This window comes from Leptopilina heterotoma, unplaced genomic scaffold, assembly GCF_015476425.1.
Source record: "Leptopilina heterotoma isolate Lh14 unplaced genomic scaffold, ASM1547642v1 Lhet_57, whole genome shotgun sequence".
NCBI lineage: Eukaryota > Metazoa > Arthropoda > Insecta > Hymenoptera > Figitidae > Leptopilina > Leptopilina heterotoma.
Genome location: NW_025111127.1, coordinates 1,666,631 through 1,690,204, shown reverse-complemented (window position 1 = coordinate 1,690,204; position 23,574 = coordinate 1,666,631). Strand labels below are relative to the sequence as shown.

Here is a 23,574-nt window from a genome sequence, read left to right as displayed (position 1 = left end):
TTCCTTAAGGTACCGTCCCATGATGGCGTGAAAGCGTCGGCGTAAAGCGTAAACCATGTGAGTGAGTGAGAACGTGATATCTGTTCATCTCTTTCTATCGCATGATTTCTGCTTTACGCCGACGCTTTTACGCCGTCATGGGACGGTACCTTTAGGATTAAAATTCTAAATAACAATCAAATTATGATAATTTGGTGTAGTCATGCTCTCCAGAATAGAGAGAAATACATTACTATATTGATAATTATTAATATTAATTTAATCATATTTCTCCATTTTGTTGTTATTTATTTAATTATTAATTATTTAAATATTTAGTTATTTAAAGAAATTACTTAAAACGAAATTCCCTATACTAGTTAATTATAGTGACTTTTGTATTTCTTTCAATTCATTGTTGTGACGTCAAACCGCCCTCTTTAGTAAATTCACTAGCATAGGGGATTTCGTTTTAAGTAATTTATTTGACTTAAATCACTAAATATTCAAATTAATAAATTAGATCACTGATATATATATATATATATATATATATATATATATATATATATATCAGTGAATTAGATAAATAAGATAAAATTCATATTAATAATTATTATTATAATAATAAATTTTTTAATAATAATAATAATAATAATGATAATAAATCCTAATTTTTTAAACCAAAATCATATTTTTGATTTTCGAAAAATATGTTAATTAAGTTTCGTTGGTTGAATGTTCTTTAATTTTTTATGAAGTTTACATTGTTATCTGTCGATGTTTTTAAATTTTTAATTATGTTCTTTATATTTATTTGTTTGTTAATTCTTTATTATTACAGTGGGAAATATATACTCTATATGAATACTTATTGTAGAACAAACATGTCTCCATAATATTGTCATGGATACTGAATTCCAAACAAAGCAAATGTAGAAATTATATTAGAAAATATATTCGTGAGTGAGTTCTGATATAGCTATTATTTTAAATACTGAATATAATCATTTTAAGAAACATTGTTGAAAAAGAAAATTATTTGTTTCTTAGACATAACATTAAATATTTTTTTCCTTTTCTTACGTACAAGTGAGTATAAATCCTTTTTCTTTTAAAATGTTATCTCTAGTTTTATATTAGGGGAGATTGGGGAATTGTGGGACATCCATGGGGAATTGTGTGCCACCTCCATATTTAATAATATTTAAATGTTTAATCATCCAATTTTTTTTATTTTCTTTTGTTCGTCCAAAGTAAATTTTTCATAAACATATGTCATAATTTTACAACGCTTTAAAATTACCTATATAAGCTGTAAACAAAAACCACCTAAAAAATTGCATTCAAATATTTTTATTTTGAGCGCTAATGTTTTTATTGTTTTTACAAGGATTTTTAAGATATAGAAAAATATTTTTTTAATTATTGTGTGGCATTGGTACTTTGAATACAAAAAGAAATTTTGCATCAAAAAATGAATAGAGAATACAAAGCTTTTTGTAAAATGAAGCATTTGAGGAATTATGTAGGCCATACCTTTTTTGAGAAGTTTGTATTGCTTGTTTTTGGCGATTTCATTGCATAATTGTATCAGTGCAAGTACATATTATTAAAATCACTTATGGCTAAAGTAATTCAACAAAAACAATATAATTCTATTTATTGCGATTCATGCGATAGAGCTGTTCACTTAAAATGTGTAATTGAGCTCCCGCGGGCAATAACTTGATCTGCGCTTGAACTGAAAAATCCAAGCCAGTCAAGCCGTCAAAAAATGAAAAAAAATAAAAGTCGAAATTTCTAATTTTAAAACATACTACCGTATAGAGCATAAAAATGCGCAATTTTTTAGTCTTTCAAATTTTTTTTGTAGGACTTTTATTTTTAATAATAATGGACAAAAACTGAATTTTTTTTATTCTTCAATTTCATTGAATTTCAAAACATAAATAAAACAGAAATTCAAATATATTTTCTGTTTTGGTTTAAAAACAAAATACCTATGTTTAAAAATTTTATGTTTGATTTAAACTTAAAAGTTGATTATAAATAATTTAAAATCAACCATAAATTAAATATATTATTTTTATAAATGAACCAAAAAATATGTTTGAATTAAACTTACATTTATTTGACTGTAAAGCAAAAATATTTTAAGTTTGATTTAAAAGAAATTTTATTGAATTAAAGAAATTGTTTTCTCAGTGTATTCTTAATCTGATTGTTTAACTTTTTTGGTCGTTTTCTTGAAGCACCTTGCACACACTCTACTTCTGACACTATTTAAATTTTTTTTATTAATTTACAATTAATTTTCAAATTTAAAACACATGGATTATTAAAGAACTTAACGACAGGAATAAAGTAAACTGTATTTTCTTCAAAAAAATACAAGGACCTGCTATGTTTACATTAATGCACAGTATATAGTGCATCAAAACAATCTTAACCTTGGATTGAGTTAAAAGTTGGAAATAAGATTCAAAAAACGTAAAAAGCTGCCTATCATATATAAATGTATAGAATTGGTTTTATTTTAAATACAATACATGCATAAAATTATTTTTTAAATAAATCAACAGAAAATAGCAATAGTTACCAATAATTTCCTCCTATCGTAAAGCTTTCGCGTCAAAACGCCGCGCGACGCATATTTTTTTAAACATTATGTATCTTGTTTATTTTTCATTCGATTTAAATAAAAATTTCCAAAAAACTTCTTGACATATTAATAAACAAATGTCTCACTGGAAGTTTTGTCAACTCGAAAGTTCACCGCATACTTTTTTTCTTCAAAGTTGAGAAAACGTATTTACCGACAGGTCTTTATTTACATTAACAAATAATTTTACAATTAATTTTTTAAAATGTTTTAATCATTTTATCGTCTTCAGTAGAGCCTGATACGTAAGTATATCAATTTTTAATTAATTTCATGAAGATTTGTTTGAGAAAAGTCGATTTATGTTTTGAAATTCATTGAAATTGAAGAATAAAAAAAATTCAGTTTTTGTCCATTACTATTAAAAATAAAAGTCCTACAAAAAAATTTTAAAGACAAAAAAGTTGCGCATTTTTATGCTCTATACGGTAGTATGTTTTAAAATTAAAAATTCCCGCTTTTATTTTTTTCATTTTTTGACGGCTTGAAAGGCGCTCTCTCACCTCTACTGCCTGCCTGCCTGCACAGGCAGGCGCAATGAGAGTAAGGGAGAAAAAACATTTAATTTGAATTTTCTGACTCTCTTACTCTTATGTGTTACCATGACGACCTGCAGGCAGGCAGGCAGGCAGTAGAGCTGTGCGAGCGCCTGACTGGCTTGGATTTTTCAGTTCAAGCGCAGATCGAGTTATTGCCCGCGGGAGCTCAATTATATTTTACTTGTCCAAATTGTGATTCTGATTAATTTCATTTTCTTTACTTTTTCTTTTCTAATTTTAAACTAATAATTAAACATTTACAACATTTCTCACCATTTAATAAATATATTTCATCGGTATTTTTTATTTTGAACTTATAATTTAGGCAATGGCCCACAATTCCCCAACATTTTTAAAAATTATAAAAGTGCACTTTTTGGTGAAACTATAATTTCTTTTAAGTCACGTTGAATCCACAATAGACAGCGTTAAGGAGATTGAGCTACTTAACCATTGATATCAATGGTCTTAAGTAGCATATCAATGGTCTTAAGTAGCTCAATCTCCTTAACGCTGTCTATTGTGGACTAAACCTCAGTGATAATTTTAAGAAACTGACTAATATATATGATATAGGCTAGATATCTCCTACTGACATAAAAAATTTGAAAAAAGAAATTTTTTGTGTAACCCTACTAAAAATAAAATCAGGAATGGTCAGACAAATGGTCAGGCCGCCTGACCACTTTAATACAGTTTTCTTACGATTCTGGATGGATCTCGTCAGAAATCTATCACAACTGATCAGGAGGAAGTTTAAAGTGGTCACAAGTTTGCTACTATCCCCTCCTCTTTGTTGACCCCGCCCATAATTGGTGACTATTTGAGACCATTTGTATCTCATTTTTGACCATATTTTTAAGCCACTTCTGTTTTATTTATTTAAACAATATGCAAAAAGTTGCAACAAATTAATTTTAAAAAATATATTTTATTAATTAATATCAGTTTGTTTACATACGGAACAACTTGAAACTAATTCCCGGAATTAAATTAAAATTTGGACCCTACGGGGATCGAACCCCGACGCATGACCTAACCTAGTGCCTAAACTAACTGCCCTAACGACTGCGACTACCGAACCGACTTACATATTTCTAGATTCAACTGTCTATATAAAGAGCAACTGTAAAATAGTAAAATTCAATTACCAATATTACCAATAAATCAGAATAAACTGTTAAATAATTTTTATTAATTAATTATATTTCAATTTAGTCATAATAGGTTATGTGAATTAATAAAAATTAACATTATTAATTGAATCAACAATAAATTAAGTCTTAACTTTACAATTTGGAATGTTTCATAAACTATAATACGAATACAGATTAATAATAATTATTATTATATCTGCATTTAAAATGAATTTAGTATTTAATATTAATTTAATTTAACATTATAATTTATAATAATAATGAATTATTAATGCAATATTGAAATTTTTATAAATTTAAAATTTAAATTATTAATAATCATTATAGTAAGAAATTATTCTATTAATGATTAATAATAATTTAAATATAACTGTATTTCAATTATAATGCAAATACTTCTCATAATAAGTACTGACTGGTATAGTAAATTACTAATATTATGAAACAAAATTTATTATTAATTAACTATATTAAATAATTACAAGTAAATATACATATATTAAATAAATATATTATAAATATACATTAAATAAATATATTAAATAATGTTAAAAGAATGGTCCGAATGTTTCGATTTATTTACCTACTTTTGCTGTATAATTAATTCAATAATTATACCAATTTGAAAAATGAGAACTTTTGTCAAGTTAAAAGAACAATTTTTATAATAGAATAATGTATTCTGAAATGTAAAAAATAAATTTGAAAGATTTTATATGTATATATAAATTTTCATGAGACTTTACCAAAATTAGAAAGATGTACCAAAATTTTTATAGGTTATGTGTTCACACATTTCAGAAATAGTCAAGAATTTCAGAAATGGTCAGGAATTTTTAGAAATGGTCACAGCTTAGAAAATGGTGCGGGAGTAAAGTGGGAGGAGCTTGGAAAGTATTTGGTTAGGAATGGTGAGAAACGTTCGAAAACGTCAGAAGTGGTGAGACTGTTCAGGAATGTTCAGAAATTCTGACCATTCATGACGATTCCTGATTTTATTTTTAGTAGGGAAGATATTGAGCTGAGAAAAAGTGTGGCCCACAATAGCCCAATCTCCCCTAATATTGATTTCTTCGCGAGTATTAACACTTAAACTAAAATATAATTAATTTTATATTTTTTATTAGTGGAAAGGTCGAAACCAGAGTTTTACAAATGCCGATGGCTCGAGGCGATTTGGGAACCCGGGACTCGCATTTATTCACTTCCTGGAGGAATCGATATGATTGATATCTCGGGAGAGGGCGATGCAAGACTTATTACTGCTGATTTAGGAAATCTTCTTCAGGATACTCCCAGGGTTTGTTTTTAACTTTATAATTTAATTTTTACATTCTCATCATATGAGAAGGTATTAGTTTTGTGCAAATTTTGACTTTTTCTAATTTTATGAAATCTTCACGTTTTGGGGTCCCCTGAACCCAAAAACATGGTTTGGCGATGGTGTCTGTCTGTCCGTCTGTCTGCGTAGACACAAAATGTTGTTCCCATGATAACTTTTGAAAAACATATCGGATCGTTTTTAAATTTAACTCTCTTAAAGTTAGTGTAAAATGAAGGCTAAGTTCTTTAACCAGCCATTTTCGTTGAAAAATACAAAAATTACAGTAGTTTCAAAATTTTGAAAACTCAATTTTTTCAAATTTTTAACTTTATATTATTTTAGGTTAGGAAAATACAAACAACTTTTCTCTGTAACATTTTTTCATAAAAACTTAATTTTCGAAGTTATAGTATCTTAAATGGTCAAAAAAACTTTAAAAAATCCTAAAATAACACTGAAAATCGAATTTTTTAAATGGATAAAAGTCAGTCAATTGATTTTGACATATTCTCATCCTAAAATACTCGAAAAACATACTTGTACACAAAAAAGTCGTAATTTCCAGAAAAATCACTCTCTATATATATTTTTTGTGCGCTTTTCTGACAAAAAATCGATTCTGTGTAAAAAATTAAGAAATTTTAGTATACCTATGGATTATTTTTTGTCCAAGTCGTATTTTGTTCACAAAATTTTTTTAAACAAATTATGCTGAATAAATATGGTGTTTCATTTCAAGCAAAAGCAATTGGAAATTAAAAACAAAAAACAGGTATATAATAATTTTTACAATTTGCCTATGAATCTAATTGTTAATTTTACTTTAAATCCATTTCTTTATCCTTGGAGTGAAATACCATTTATGCAGCATAATTTGTTTAAAACAATTTTGTGAACAAAATACGACTTGGACAAAAAAATAATCCATAGGTACTAAAATTTCTTAATTTTTTGCACAGAATCGATTGGCGACAACAGCTTTTAAAAATAAAATGTTTTTATTAATTTGTTTCAACAATTATTGTTAAAAAATTGGAAATTATAAACAAAAAACCTCTTCTTTTTAAGATTGCCTGTTAATCCAATTTTTAATTTTTTAATGCAATGATTGACTTCTTCATTAGACTTAATGGGTTAAAATAATCGATTATTGAATTGTTATATTTTTATTCTACTACTTTTAAATCTAAGTTGGTTATATTAAAATTATCTTGTGTAAAAAATGATGACTTCCTTGTAAAAATTAACAATATGAGGCATTTGTATTAAAATTGTTTAAATAATTTAAAGGTGTTATTTCATTGTTTTAACTTTAGAATGAAATATGTTGAAAGGTTTTATTAGTAAACTGCATAAAAAATAAAGAATTACTTATAAGATAAACAATTCTATTATTTATTTGTTTATTAAAAATGCTTAATTGATTAGGGTAAGGGTCCCCAAGGTGGCTACCCATTTTTTGAACGGCTGTAAATAAAACTTAGGCGATTTTTGAAAAACAGATGAAATTTCGACTTTCAAAAAAGTGTCCCCAAACCCTTTTCAACGATATTTCATTATTCGACGCTTGTTAGACAATCTCGTGGTAAAATCTTACGTAAGAAGGGGGATGGGGGGTCCGAGAAATCTTATGTATGGGGAGGGGGGTCAAAATTGCCTAAAATCGTCTTTACGTAATTAATGAATGGCCTCTAATTGTAATTAATTTAAAAATCGTAAATCGAAATGATTTCGCTCCAAAGACAACTTGATGTACTGCAAGTTTCTACAAAGTTTGATTACACAGCCACACAAAAAAAAAAAAGTTCTGATCTGGGGGTCTCACTATGTAGACTTTATGTTTTTTGGGTCGCTGAATCCGAATCCGAGGTCCATTTAACCCCACCAGATCAGGATTTTGACATAACCTAAAAAAACCAATATGGCGGATTTCGATACACTGATACCTTCGTACGTGGTGCAAGGAATTTTTGCTGCTTCATAAACGAAGCCAAAAACTCCGCTTGGTCCCTTAGCCAAACCTAAGTCGCGTATGAGGTCATTTAATAAGGGTTGTGAAACCAGCTTTGGGACTGAATCTTTAGTGTCTGCAGAATAGACAGTGGGGCTATCGTCATGGTCGCTCTCGTGTTGGTCGCTCTCAGACTCGTATTCATCAACATTCATCAATTCGTCATTTCTAACTGCATTAATGCCCTCGAAATCAGTTTCTTTATTGTGTTTGATGAATAAAATTGGAGCCTTTACTGTTGTCACTGTTTTGTACTCTATCGTTTGTTTATTCTTAATAGTAAAATTTTTACTTACCTTATTACAACAAAAAAAGCAATCGTTTTCACTAAGAGGTTCCTTCCATTCTGTTGGACAAGAAAATTTAGTTTCTTTTTTGTCTTTTTTCCAACGATTCAACATTATTCGACATGAATTACAAATTATATTGGGAACCCATGGATGTTCACCAATATTCAAGTCGAAAATTCCCTTGTATGTGACTCTGATGTCATCTATTTTCTTCCGCAGTGAACTAATTTTGTACTTAGATTGTTACTTTTTCTTGTCGCATTGTACTCTACATTAACCAAGTTTCCCACCAATGAAGAGCTGCAGTTGTTGGATGACGACGCCTGAGAGCCTGCTTTCTCACTCTCAACCGCCGATACTGGGGTTCCGAGTCCCTGCATCGTAGCACGTTTTCTACGTGTGTCTGCCATGACGGCATCAAAGCCATTACCCAGGGACTTAGCCGGATAGCGGACAAACTCCGTTGCCCACCGTCACCACGTGGAGGTGCCCTGGATGCAGACACACGTAAGATATAGAGTAATTCCGGGTGAATTGGATCACTAAAGTTCTTAATTCCTTAAAAGAACATATTTAGTAGATGCATCATTTTGAATTTTTGAAATTGACTTTAAATTCTTAATCAGCGACCCCAAAAACCCCCGAGTAACGAGTTTTAAGCAAATCCGATGAATTTTTCAAAAACGTGTCCGCCATATTGGATCCGCCATTTTGAATTTTTGAAATCTGACTTCAAATTCGTAATCAGCGACCCTAAAAACCCCCGAGTAACGAATTTCAAGCGAATCCGATGAACTTTTTTAAAAACGTGTCCGCCATATTGGTTTTTTGAGGTTATGTCAAAATCCTGATCTGATGAGGTTAAATGGACCTCGGTTTCGGATTCAGCGACCCAAAAAACATAAAGTCTACATAGTGAGACCCCCAGATCAGAACTTTTTTTTGTGTGGCTGTGTTATTTATTATTCAATCACTATTGTAAGAAATATAGTAGAAAAACTGTATTTCACATATGAAAGTAACTTTTCAAAATTTTCATTTGTTCGTTCTAATTTTTTAAAAATATCTTTAAAAAAGAAACCAAAATCGCGTTTTAAGCTTGAAACATTTTTTGAGGGTCAATTTAAGTTTTTTGATTCACACGTACTGTATTGATAAAAATTACAAAATATTTCCCAAGTGCCCCTAGGGCGTGTCGTTGGCTAATGCAACACGCTATGCATATAGAGCAACCTACGATATACCGACGAAGTGTCCGTTCATTGTAGAAAAAAATTAGAGTAATATAGGGACGTTCGTTTTTTTAAAAGAAAGCTGAGATACCAAAGTAACTTTTCTAAGAGATAAACACTTAATTAAAACAAAAATGTCTGAGTAAATCAACAAAGAGTGAAAAGTTAGCCATTACGCTCCGGTCTACACTACACAAAAAACTTGATACTAATACTTTAAGAATATTTTAGCTGCTTCTGCAAATCATGTTTCTGCTAAGAGGGTTAGTATAATTAAAAATAACCTTTGCCTTCAGTCCTTTTAGGAGGTCCATCCTCCTTCTTCCTCTTTGTGTTTTTCACAAACTCTGGACCACTTCTCTTCCGCTTCTGACTCTCCAAGACAACGTTTCTTAGCATTGCTGCGTTGAAACGGTCACGTCTCATTCTTCGGTCTTTGCGTGCTTCTTCTGACCAGGTTAATCCCTGGTAGAACTTCTCATCTTTTCTGGCCGCTTCTCCTTCACATCCCGTATGAGCGATGTTATGCTTCTCAGTCCATCCTTGATTTGTCATATTGACATATTGAGGGATTTAGCCGCGTCCGATAGAGGACCAGCAACCCCGCGCAAAAGAACCCACATAGCACAATAGTATGAGGTAAGGTTATGTTGAGTACTAATCGTAAGGCTCATAAGGTTACACGATATTGCTGTGGTAGACCTGAGGTGAACTAAAAACTTCCGCCATGGAGGTAAGGTTACATGTTAGGGTGTGGTGACTATATATGATAAGGCCATGGTAACCTTACACGTTAAGGTTGAGGTAACGTTACATGTTAAGGTTGATGTAAGGTTACATGTTAAGGTTGAGGTAACGTTACATGTTAAGGTTGAGGTAAGGTTACATGTCAAGGCTGAGGTAAGGTAATTATTAAGTTGTAAGGTTGAGGTAAGGTTGTGATAAGTTTACCAGTTATAGAAAATATTGAAAAAATAATTAATAAATAAATATTCAATTAAAATGTTAAGTGTGTTGCTCTTCTCTATTTTGGAAACCTGACATGAAGCAGAAAATTTTGAAAACAAATTTGGGGGGACTGGGATTCGAACCCGGGATCGGCGCGCATAAACCTATCATTCTAACTAACTGAGCTAAGTAGAGAACTGGCAGAAGGAAAATTAATGTTGCCTTTAAGGAGTTAATCATCTTCTTGGTTCACCTTAAAGGCAACATTAATTTTCCTTCTGCCAGTTCTCTACTTAGCTCAGTTAGTTAGAATGATAGGTTTATGCGCGCCGATCCCGGGTTCGAATCCCAGTCCCCCCAAATTTGTTTTCAAAATTTTCTGCTTCATGTCAGGTTTCCAAAATAGAGAAGAGCAACAAACTTAACATTTTAATTGAATATTTATTTATTAATTATTTTTTCAATATTTTCCATAACTGGTAAACTTATCACAACCTTACCTTAACCTTACCTCAACCTTACAACTTAATAATTACCTTACCTCAGCCTTGACATGTAACCTTACCTCAACCTTAACATGTAACGTTACCTCAACCTTAACATGTAACCTTACCTCAACCTTAACATGTAACGTTACCTCAACCTTAACGTGTAAGGTTACCATGGCCTTATCATATATAGTCACCACACCCTAACATGTAACCTCACCTCCATGGCGGAAGTTTTTAGTTCACCTTAGGTCTACCACAGCAATATCGTGTAACCTTATGTGCCTTACGATTAGTATTCAACATAACCTTACCTCATACTATTGTGCTATGTGGGAACAAGTTCTAATGCGCCCCAGGTAGAACAAAAGTTCCAACCGGGCACGGATCTTCGAAGGAATTAGATTATTCTCAAATTTCTTGATAACATTCAACAATTAAATCATTTTCAATAAATTAATTTTAAAATTGAAAATATATAAAATGAAAAATTATTTAAAAAATTAAAATAGATGAAATAAAGAATTAAAAATCCAATTTAAATGTGAAATTTTAGTGCACTAAAGATAATTTTTGAATTTAAAATTTTTATGATAATATGTTTGTAAATCTGTAATGTAATGAAATTTAATAATATTTCTAGAATTTTTAAGGATAGCCGAGAAAAACAATGAAAATCTATTATTTATTACTTTTGGGAAACAAGTCTTTATTATAAAATGTATTGTCATATTATTCAGTAAGTAATTATTCGACAGAGATTTTAGTTGTTTTCTTAGATGTCCAGTGTTCTAATAAGAATATTATTCTCATGAGTAAAAGAAATCGCAAGCTGACAGCTCCTGATATTCGCGAAGCTTTTAATTCTTCTTATACTGGTTCTTCCGTGTTACCACTATAAAAAATTATTTGGACAAATACGGTCTTTTTGGTCAAATTGCTGCAAAAAAGCCTCTTTTGCGATTAGTGAATAAAAAAACGTTATCAGTGAGCAAAGAAATACGTTTCCTGGACTGCTGAAGACTGGAGGAAAGTTTTATTCACTGATGAATCAAAATTTGAACTTTTTGGTGGAGGCAAAAGAAAACATTATGTTGGCAGAATGCAAGGTGAGAGAATGGTATCTCAGTGTGTTGCTTCAACGGTTAAGCATGATGGAGGAAATGTTATGGTTTGGGGTTGTTCTGGAATTAGTCAAACTATAAGTTTACAAAAGTGGAAGGAAAGGAAAGTGGAAAAAAGTGGAAAGCATTTTAAAGAAAAAGGGGTATCACCAAATTTTAGTGAAACAAGACATCCCTCTTCTGGAAAGCGTTTGTTGGGAAATCAATTTGTCTTCCAGCAAAATAATTACCCGAAACATTCCTTATTTCTGTGTAAAAAATAAAATAGTAAATATTTTTAACAATTACCATGATATTAAAAGCTTATTAAACTTTCATAAAACTTTTCCCAATTTCAGATAATTTATTTTAAATTATTGTGATTTTTTATGTTTCGCTTAATAAAATATTATAAATATTATTATAAACTAAATTATTGCTGTCCTTATTGATACACATGTATATATTTATAGATTATTTTTATACAGAAAAAAGCGTTACTTAAACTCTGTTAAATTTAAATCTGTCTATAAACTAAAAGTCTATAAGACTTTTGTCTTTAAATTGCTTAGAATTTGTAAATTCATGTTTAGTTTTTTGAAATTGATGTGAGACTTTCTGTAGCTACTTTTTAATATAAATATTTATATTTTATTTTATTACCAAATTTAGAGTAATGAATTTGATGTCTATTACAAATTTTTTAAATTAATGAACGTGAGTTAGGAAACAATTTCTATATCATGATATTTTAAGGTCTAAAGTTTGAAAATTCCATAGTATGCGACTTTATGAGAAAAAGATGCCATCACTTTTTCAATCATAACTCGGAAATAAAAGGAGATAAAAATAACTTAAATACGGTTAGAAAGATGATTAAATTTTGCGTCTTTGAAGTCATTTCGTTAACTATTTTTTGAGTTGTAGAGTGAGAGAGAAATAAAAAACATTATCAAATTTTCTCATTTTTGTCTCTTAACTTCAACTTTTTCAAAAATCTAGAAAAATTTAGATAACATTTTTTTGAAAACACAGAAATCTTCGTTAGAATTTAAGCTTTTAAATGAGCCTTCGAAAATTTAAAAATGTTAATCCGTCTTCGATTTATCATTAAAAAGTGTGAAGCCGTGTTGCGACCGATCGGTGCATTGAAATTCAACTGTGACGACTCGATTCTGGCTTCGCGCGGCTGCGAATGGGAGAGAAAGCAGGGACAGATTTATGCTGGGGAATAATAAACAATGATGTTTCATGAAGAATATAAAGAAACTCGAAAGTTCATCGTTCCCCCGCATGAATTCGTCCCTGCTTTCTCTCTCATTCCCAGCCAGAATCGAGTCGTCACAGTTGAATTTCAATGTACCGATCGCTGATAAATCGAAGACGGATTAATATTTTTTAATTTCGAAGGATTATTTTAAAGCTGAAATTCTAACGAAGTCGCGTGTAATCGTCCTGATACTCGTGGACGGTAGTGTATTATTATATTTAACGTACAAAATTAAATATATATTATGATCAACATGAAGGTCACAGCAAAAATACCAATAAAACTGAAATTTGACTTCAGCGGTCTGGAAACTCCTCAAGGCGCCATTAGGGTAAATTGAGATTCATGAATCAAAATTTTCCTATTTTTGAATTCTAGAAATGTTTTATATTGTATCTCTCCAGAATTCTATCAGGGCATTACGTAAAAACTATGTCGAACTTTATATGAAAGCCTATGTCAGATCTTATATAAAACCCTATGTGAAATCCCATGTGCCCCATATACTTCACTACGAGTCACGTGACCGCTGAATAACATAACTTTAACCTCCCTACGGTTTGTCTCGAGTTAACTCGGGGTAAATTGACTATACCAAAACAGTTAACCCCGAGTATACTAGTGTATAACTTGGGGTTTATAACTGGGGGCCATCCATAAACCACGTAGCCTCTTGAGGGGGAGGGGGGGTCAAGCTATTGACTACGACAAGAGGAAAAAATGGCGCTAATACATGTCATAGCGTACTACATGAGGGAGGGGGGGTCAAAATTCCCCAAAAATGGGGCTACGTGGTTTATAGAAGGCCCCTGGTCAACAATACATCAGAATTACATGATCTAAATTGGAAATTGAAGCTAATACTATAACCGTCTCAAAAATATTTGTTAGCAATGATAAAAATTTTTTTTATCAAAGTTACATAACTCTAAACGTTAGTTAAACAAGCAAGCTTTTTAATAAGTGGATAATGTGCATTTAATCAAAAAGTTATGAAATCAGCTTATGAAAATTATTACTCGGGGGGTTTTCGATACAACCGGTTTAACGACAGTCGAGTTCTAATGGTGTGTACCGGACAATAATTAACAGTTCACATCATTATACCATTATACCTTTTTTGTCAAACCTTCCGCTCAGATTATCTCACGTGTCAGAAAAATTCCTGGCTAATGGACGCGAACCAAGTACCTTTGGTCCCACAGCGTCCGCGAGCGAGGCATTTATCTGACCGAAGTAACCTGTCGGTTTAAAAAATTTTATTTTTTACAATGTATGTATCGATCAATTTTTTTCAAAATTTTTTGTAAGAAACAAGTACGAAATTGACAATTTTTAAGCCTTGTATGATTATGGGCAAACGATGGGATCTATTTATTTTGAAATATTTAATTTTTATGTACGCAGTGGTAGCCAAATGCTTAACTTGCGATTTAACCAAAACACACAAATTTTTCACAGCAAAATTGTTTTCAGACTGATTCCTTCCGAACCTAACCTTCTTACTGTGTAAAATTGTGATTTGGTCAAATGGCAAGTTAGGCATTTGGCTACTACTGCGTATATAAATCGTTTGCCCACGATCGGACAAGGCTTAAAAATTGTCAATTTAGTGCTAGTTTCTTACAAAAAATTTTGAAAAAAATTGGTCAATACATACATTGTTAAAAATGAAATTTTATTTTTTAATTTTTAATATTTTAAAATATTATCGTAAATTATATAAAATTTTTTAAAAAATATTTTGATTAAAAACTACGCGTGAAAACAAAACTTTTTATTATAAAAACGTCCAAATTGATCAATTTTTGACTGAATTATAAGCATTAAAAAAAATTTACATAAAAAACGGCATTTTTCAAAAACCTGTATCTCCTGAACCGCTTTATGAAAAAATTTGAAAAAGATCAAGATAGCTCATTTCAAAGAGTACAGTACCGTCCGCAATTGTCAGTCCACCCATTTTTAAAGAAATGACAAAAATTTTTTAACATAAAATTCATGAAAACTAAAATTTTTTTTGGTTTATATTTTGAAAGACGATAAAATTTTGAAAAGAATAAGACCTTACAGAAGTCATTTGGCCAAAATTTGTAGAAGATATTCCTAAAAATCGTCATTTTCAATGTTTTACAAAAATTTAAATAACTTCTAAAATAATTAACGCTTTTTAATAATCTTAGGCTTATTTTAAAGGTCTTTTTCTACGGTATAAGAATTACTTATAGGCATTAACCTGTCATTTTTAACTTGGAATAAGCATGACGTCAAAATTAGACAAAAAAATTGGAAAAATTTGAAATCAATTTTTTGTACTAAAAACTATTCTAGAACATATATAAAACATGATATGGTGTAGATTTTTCAAGAAAATTTAATCCTTATTAATAAAATCAGATGTCTGTCTGTACATTGCTTAAAACTTCAAAATGTTAACATGATTAGTTATTATGGACATCAGAGATTCCAAAAATGTTCTTAAAAAATTTAATGTATGTATGTATGTATGTATGTATGTATGTATGTATGTATGTTTGTCTGTCACAAAAACTTTGTACCCCAATCACACAAAAACATGTGAATCGATTTAAGTCCAACTTGGTAGGTTATTAGGTATTGACCCAAGGAAGGTTTATAAATTTACAGATTTAAAAAATATTTATTAGAACGGAAGATATTCAATTTTTTCAAAAAATTCAAAAAATCGAAAATTTCAAAATTTTTTATTTTTCATGGATTGCTTTTGAAGTTTATATACTTGAGTATTATATGTTATTTAGTCACATTATAGCATAACTTTGCAAAAAATAAAGTCCTATAACTAATATGTAAGTATAAAAATGTTTTCAAAAAATCGAAAATTTCAAAATTTTACATTTTTTATGGATTGCTTTTAAACTTTCTATATTTGAGTATTACATGTTATTTGGTCACATTTTAGCATAATTTTTCAAAAAATACTATTCTACAACTAAGATGTAAATATAAAAATATTTTCAAAAACTTGAAAAATGGAAAATTTCCAAATTTCACAATTTTTAATGGATAGCTTTTAAACTTTCTAAAAATGAATATTATATGTTATTTAGTCAGATTTTATCATAATTTTGCAAAAAATACTATCCTACAAGAAATATAAAAAATTTTCAATATATCAAAAAATCGATACTAATTACTATATGAAGTATAATTCAGTAGTATTTTTGGAGTCTCTGATTAATATTTTGATGTCAAAATAGTGCAATTCAAAATTATTTATCAAATCAATCTAATATTTTCAAGAAGTTCAGAAATATTGAAAATGGAAATTTTTTATGATTAAAATGATTTCGCAGGATGTCAAGAATTGTAAGTCACCTGTGATACAATACAAGCATATTATGCCACTAGGCAAAAACTTACATGTTAAAACGTTTTTTCATTTTAACTCTAGATTTAACTTTAAGAGATGTTTTGAGCAATGTAAAGACAAAAGTTAACACGGTGTCTATTTTTGTTTAACAAAATTCCCTGCTTTGTCCAAACTTTTCACGGTTTATCTCTTTTTTGTCAAATTTAAATTTACTTGATTTTATCCATAAATAAATCTACAAATGGCTATAAAAATTTACTTATTTTATGAAAATACTGTTTCTTAAGTTCATATAAATATAGATTGTATTACTTGCTGTCGTACAGTTTTCTGTTTATACTAATACATTTAACTGGGTATCTACCAAACGGGAAAAACTGTAAAAAGCTGGGAATATGCCGAACCGGGAATTTTCCTATCAAATTAAGAAAAAGTTTCATTATATTAATTCGCTTTTAAAAAATTGCTTTTTACTTCAATTTTTATTGATGTATAATATTTATGAAAACAGACCCGAGTCAAAATTTAAGCCCTACTTTCAGCCTAAAATTTAGGTCTTATGTTAGGTTTTAGCAGTCGTAACGTAGGGTCTACTTGCGATACAATTAGTTCCAATTAGACTCTACTATAACTCCAAAAACTGTATGGAAAATTTAATTTTTTTAATACATTAATTAAAGTACTACAAATTGATAAATATTGTTCTCTGCATTTGAATTGGTTAAAATAACTAATTTGATAACAAAAAGTCAATCACTGATTCAAATAGTAATATTTTCCTACTAAAATAGCTATAATGGTAACTAATTATTATTTTTTTCCGGTCAAATTAAATTCCCTAGCTATTTCCTGATTTTCCAGATTGGTAGAAACTTAAATGTATTGGTAGAAACTAAAACCCGTCGAAGACGGGTACGACAGCTAGTAAAAATATATGTTTGAATTTCAAAAATTATTTTTCTTTTAATAGGGGAGTGTAAGGTATGGTGGCGGACACTTTCTTTTTTGCGTCTCTCTCTCTCTCTCAAAAAACAATATTTTTCAAAATTTCAAAAACAGGCAGTTGCTGACATCTATTAAGCATATTTTTGTCAGAAGCTACTGTTAAAATTTAAATTCAGTGAAATTTTACAGCTCTTGGCGCAAAAAACTGATTTTTTTTATTTTTGAAAGTTGTAAGGTATGGTGGCGCATTTGGTGTATTTAACTAAAATATTATGTAGATGTTAAAATTATTTTTTAAAATTACTAGAAATGATGAAAAATAACAAAAGTAGAGAAAACTGATGATTTTACATTATAGAAAAAAAAGTTTCACTTCAGTTATGGTTACAATTTTGGACATGTGAAGTAGCTGGTGGCTGTTTTAACGCAACTAGAATAAGAGAAGACCGCAAGTGTCACATATTCGAGAATTGTTGCATTGGAGCACATGAGGCATTAGTACACAAAAAATGCAAAGACAATTGAAACTCGTGCAAAAAATGATCCGCCACTGTACGTTGCAAAAATTGCGCCATCATACCTTACAAGCTATTGATGAAAATATGATGGTGTTACTTTCATACAGCGCGAATTGAGAAAAATGTAAAATACAAAAAACTGTTGTCCAAGGTCTAAACAATACGTTCCATACATTTACCAGACTCAATTTTCAAAAAATCTTCACTCTGGCACTGTTAACACACATATCCAATAAAACTTTTTTTCTTTTTTTCACTACTTTTTTATTCAAAATCACTTAAAGTACAAAGCACGCGTTTGATCATTAATACTACTGCATATAAAATGTCATCACGATAAAAGACATCGACCATAGTGATAAGGCGCTTCAGATGTGACGTTACATGCCAGATTTGACAAGTGCGCCACCATACCTTACACTCCCCTAATATTATTTCAAATTTTTTGAATTTTTTTGTCCAACTTTGACGTCATGCTTATACCAAGTTAAAAATTACAGGTTAATGCCTATAAGTAATTCTTATTCTGTAGAAAATGGTCTTTAAAATAAGCCTAAGATTATTAAAAAGCGTTCATTATTTTAGAAGTTATTCAAATTTTTGTAAAACATTGAAAATGACGATTTTTAAGAATATCTTCTACAAATTTTGGCCAAATGACTTCTGTAAGGTCTTATTCTTTTCAAAATTTTATCGTCTTTCAAAATATAAACCAAAAAAAATTTTACTTTTCATGAATTTTATGTTAAAAAATTTTTGTCATTCCTTTGAAAATGGGTGGACTGACAATTTCGGACGGTACTGTACTAAAAGAAAAAAAATTTGAGATGCAAAAGCAAAATGATTTCTGATTTGGCGTGGAATGCCCCATATATATGTAATTCATTTATTAATTTATTAAATAAACATATAAATCAAACGGGGTTTGAATTGTATTTATCGAAAAAAATCGAAAAGAATACGTTTAAACAAAATCCTATCTGAATAAGTTTACTGGATAAACAGCTTTAACCTAATTCGTTGTGACATTTTGATTATAAATGATTAAAACTTGTTTGTTAATTATAAAAACGTTTTTTAATAAATGTTAAATCATCAATATTAATAGTAAGTGAATTGTCTTTTATTATTTTACGTTGTTAGTAAAATATTTGTTTATCACGAATAATTAAATATATTGTGGATTATAATAGTTTTTTACTGTAAATCTTGACAACTAAAAATGACACCTAAATGTTCTCATGATGAAAATTGAGTTAAAATGTGTGCTCCTTGTAGGCAAAAAATGGAAATTGGAAGAAACAAATGAGAGATTTTTTAATTACTTTCAGATATAGTAATTTAATTAAGACCTTTGTAAACCCAGATTTTGATATTAGGGGCCGTACACATAATACGTCACGCGATTTTTGACCATTTTTAACCCCTCCCTCCCCCTATGTCACACTTCGTCACAAATCTTGAACCCCCCCCTCCCCCTACGTCACGTCACACACGTAAATTTCACTGTAAATTTTATACATTGGACATTATATATTATATCCTATACACTCTAAATTATTGAATCAGTTAAAAATAACTGATTTAAAAGCAAAAAATCAGACACTAATTCAAATAGTAATATTTTTTCTGACAATTAGTTAAAAATAATTGATGTTTCAATACAATTTTTTTTTATTAATTCAAATTAGTCACGTTTAACTACCTACATAGCACCGAAACTGTTCTAACAATTTATTAAAGATTTACTCGCAAGCTTCGAAATATTTAAATGCAAAGTTTAGTGAAGATTGTGTAAAGATTTAAATATCCCACTTCAATAAGTGTTTAGTGCGAAACTTTCCTGAAAATTTAACTTAAATTTTCAGGAAAATTTTCACGAAAGTATAATAGTCGAAAATGTAATTCAAATGTTCAGTAAACTTTCAAGCTATATTTTTAAGAAAATTTGACGATAGACATTTATTGGAGTGAGAAATTTAAATCTTTAGGGTCAATTAGGGTAAATGTAAACGGAATATGTATCTTTCACCAAAAAACTTAGTTTTTTTTGTTAGGTAAAACGGACGAATTTCTTTTGCATGAACTTGTTGCTAGTGTTACCTAGAAAAATTTTATGAGGTACAAAAAAATATTGATGCACCTGAATCGCCTAAAACTGACTGTTTACATTCACCCCGAGATTTTGAAATTTTCCTAAAATTCGGGGTAAATGTAAACACCACTGTAGTTAAGCGAGGTTTAAGAAACAAGTTATTTCAAGTATACTACTGTTTTAAGGGATGGAAAAACTGGAAAAAAATTCTTCGTAGATGTATAGTAAATCAACCAGTTGACTGATAATGTATCATATAAATAAACAATCAACCATTACAAAATTAGTAATGTAAAAACTTGAATAACTTGAACAAATTTTAATAGATTTTCATTCAACTTGGTAAAAAGAAGTTTTCAAGGTTGCTGAATAAGAATCTAAAATCGAATTTTTAAATTTCAAAATGGTGGATCCAATATGGCGGATGAACCTAAAAATAATATTTTTAAAAATTGATCAAATTTGCTTGAATCTGGCTACTCGGGGGTTTTTGAGGTCGCTGAATACGAATTTAAAGTCAAATTTTAAATTTTCAAAATGGCGAATGAACCTAAAAATATTTTTAAAAATTGATCAAATTTTTTTTTTTTTTTTTTAAATTTTTTTTTCAAAGAGGACCTAATTTCCTTTTCTATGTAATATTTACATTGCCAAATTAATGAAATTATGAAATAGAAGCAAATTTATTCAATTATTTTCTTTTAAAATGTAGTTAAAGTTCTGTTTACATTTACCCCGAGTTTTCGAATTCTCGGGGTAAATGTAAACACTTAATTATTTATTAACTAAATTGACGAAAATCAAAAATCAAAGTCAATTTTTGTTAGTTCATTAATAAGGAAGAATGACATATTTTTGTTTGATTTTTAAATTTATTTTTATGAAAATGCGAGACAAAATACTGAAACAGTAAAATTTTGATTTTCAATCATTTTTGCATTAAAAAATAACTTACACTATGGCATTGCCAATTGTCAAAATAAAATATTGGCAATACTCAGAACATCTTGTAGGTGAGCTGAGGTAAAAATATTGACGTCGTACTTATTTTTAAATTTGTAAATTTAGCTGAAACATCTACTGTTTACATTTACCCCCAATTGACCCTACACAATTTTAAAATAAACTTTGCAAGTAAATTTTTCGAATTATGCAAGCAAATCTTTAATATACAATATTTAGAAAAATTTCGGTGTTTTGTGGATAATTTTTCAGTTATTTTTAACTGATTCAGAAGCAAAAAGTCAGTCACTGCTGATTGTCAGTAAAAACCATGATTTTTAACTGATTCAAATTAAGAGAATATATTATTTATCATATTATAAATAATATACCAATAGATGTTAAACAGGTACGTGATAGATATTAAATAGTTTACAGCATTTTTAACTTGTTTTATATAGAAAAAGTGACATTGTCACATATAATTTCTTATAATCTTTGAATTTAAAAGATTGTGACGTAACACATGAGTTCACCCCCCCCCTCCCCCATGTCACACTTAGTCACAATTCTTAGACCCCCTCCCTCCCCCTAGCCGCGTGACGTATTATGTGTACGGCCCCTTAATAATTCCCACTTTTCGGTGAGTATTTGCACTACAAATAAGTTATCGCTTGATGAGCACGAGAAACAAATTTTTAAACGGCCTTTACAAGAAATGCCCAATTTTAAGGATATAATTCTTTCTAAGTCTACTCGATCTACTGGCGATTAATGTAACTGTATCATATGCTCAAAATCAAAAAATTTTGGTCATGAAAAAGTTGTTAAGGATGCTGTAAATAAGCGAAAATTATCAAATCAAATTGATGAATCTAACTGTTTGTTTGCAACTGTTATTCATGAAAAAGATCACACAGAAAGTGAAATTCAATCTGAAGAATCACAATCTTAAATAACGATATGTAAAAATTGTTATACTATAATAGGCAAGGAATCGAGGCATAATTTATTGTAATAAGATTACAGCTCGAGATAATATATACAAATTTTTGGAACAATTACCGGAAAAACGTTAAGAACAAATTGTGGACATTTCTTTAAAAAGAAAATAGATTGAAAAAAGGAGTACGGATTCTCAATTATCATTTAGCACAAAAGGTTCCCAGTAAAAAAAAAGTATTGGAAGAGAGCGAAATCGCATTAGCGGTGAGTTTCTGCCAATACGTTTTCGCGTGAAAACCGTATTGGGGGCATTCTGCCAATCCTGTCCTCTGGAACCTTTCGATTTCACGTTTATTGATCGACTCGACATCGACTGTGTACGTTGATCAATTACCACATGATTTAGGGAGCTTTCGACGTTCGCGCTAGGGGCGCTGTGAATATGAGTCACAGCGCTTATCTAGAAAATACCCTAAATCATATATGGTAATGGACCAACAGTTTGTCAAATTTCATTTATTTACATTTTAACAAAATTTTATATTTCCTGTTTGTTATCAGCTATTTTACACATTAAATCAATCAGTCTTTTTGATTAAAATGCCAAATCGAGTCAATAAACGAGAAATCGAAAGATTCAAGAGGACGGGATTGACGGTGAAAAAGCAGGATTGTCAGAAAGCCCCCAATACGGTTTTCACGAGAAAACGTATTATCAGAAACTCACCGCCAATGCGATTTCGCTCTCTTCCAATACTTTTTTTTACTGGGTTCTAAACTTAATTTATCATCAGGTAAATTAAAGGCACAAATTTCTAGATTGATTCGTGTTGAGAGCATAAATGAATTTCGAACGACCAACGGTTATCTTTTAATCATATTAAGGAATTAACTAATCTTCTAAGATGTATTGTTGTGAAAAAACAGTAACTGTTTATGTTATAAAACAATTATCTTGAAAATCTTGAACCTTAAATGAACTTTACAGTGAAGGAAACTTTTAATTTAATATTGCGACAAACAAAACTTTAAAAAGGCAAACAAGACCAGTTGTATGGGCAAATGTTGATGGTTTACAAGGTAGAGTGATAGAGGAAGTAATATTATTGGAAACATTTTTTTTCTTCTTAAATGACTTGAAGCTAGGCCAACTGTCAGAACACACACTCTTATATACCAACTTGTTTTTGCGTTTCTACAGAACGACTTTGAGGTTAGGAGTACTCGCATTTGCCTGGACCACCCGTCTAATGGGTTTTCTCGCCAGTGGAGAGGGAAACTGTAGAAAACCTCTCCGAGTACAACCGGTTTATCGACAGTCGAATTCTAATGGTGTGTACCGGACAATAATCGTCGGTGCACATCATTATACTTCGACGTCAAACCTCCCGCTCAGATTATCTCACGTGCCGGATGGAAACATTTTAATCAAAGTTGAAGCGATGGTTTGTTTTCTTAAATGTATAGCGGGGTCTGCGCCACATTTTCATGTGACGGCCGCGGACACTGAAAGGTATTTGTCTTTTTTTTCTCATAAATTTAATATATATGTGACTTGGTCTATGAAAAGGGACCTTACGTGCGAAAACTTTAAACCTTAAGTTTTCGAGAAAACAACAGTTAAAGTTTAACTTAAGGCGCTCTCACAGCTAGTAGGCAGCATACAAATTTGAATTTACTATCTCTTTCACTCTAATTGATTTTCTCTCTTACTCCAATTACTGCCTGCGCAGGCAGGCAGAGCTGTGAGAGCTCCATTAGAAAAACCCTT

General features: G+C 30.0%; 1 protein-coding gene across 3 annotated transcripts in view; it reads left to right on the top strand.

Annotated features, from left to right (window-relative positions):
- Positions 1 to 937: 937 nt before the first annotated feature.
- Positions 938 to 23,574, top strand: part of LOC122508783 (Bardet-Biedl syndrome 1 protein homolog) — a 44,297-nt gene continuing 21,660 nt past the window's right edge. For 2 of the 3 annotated variants that reach the window (XM_043622328.1, XM_043622327.1), the window contains exons 1-2: positions 938 to 1,071; positions 5,468 to 5,640. In XM_043622328.1, coding sequence (XP_043478263.1) covers position 1,071; positions 5,468 to 5,640 — 174 coding nt within the window. In that variant the 5' untranslated portion in view covers positions 938 to 1,070. Of the gene's footprint in view, positions 1,072 to 5,467; positions 5,641 to 23,188; positions 23,317 to 23,574 lie in introns of those variants that run through there. The other variant, XM_043622329.1, reaches the window with a different exon arrangement.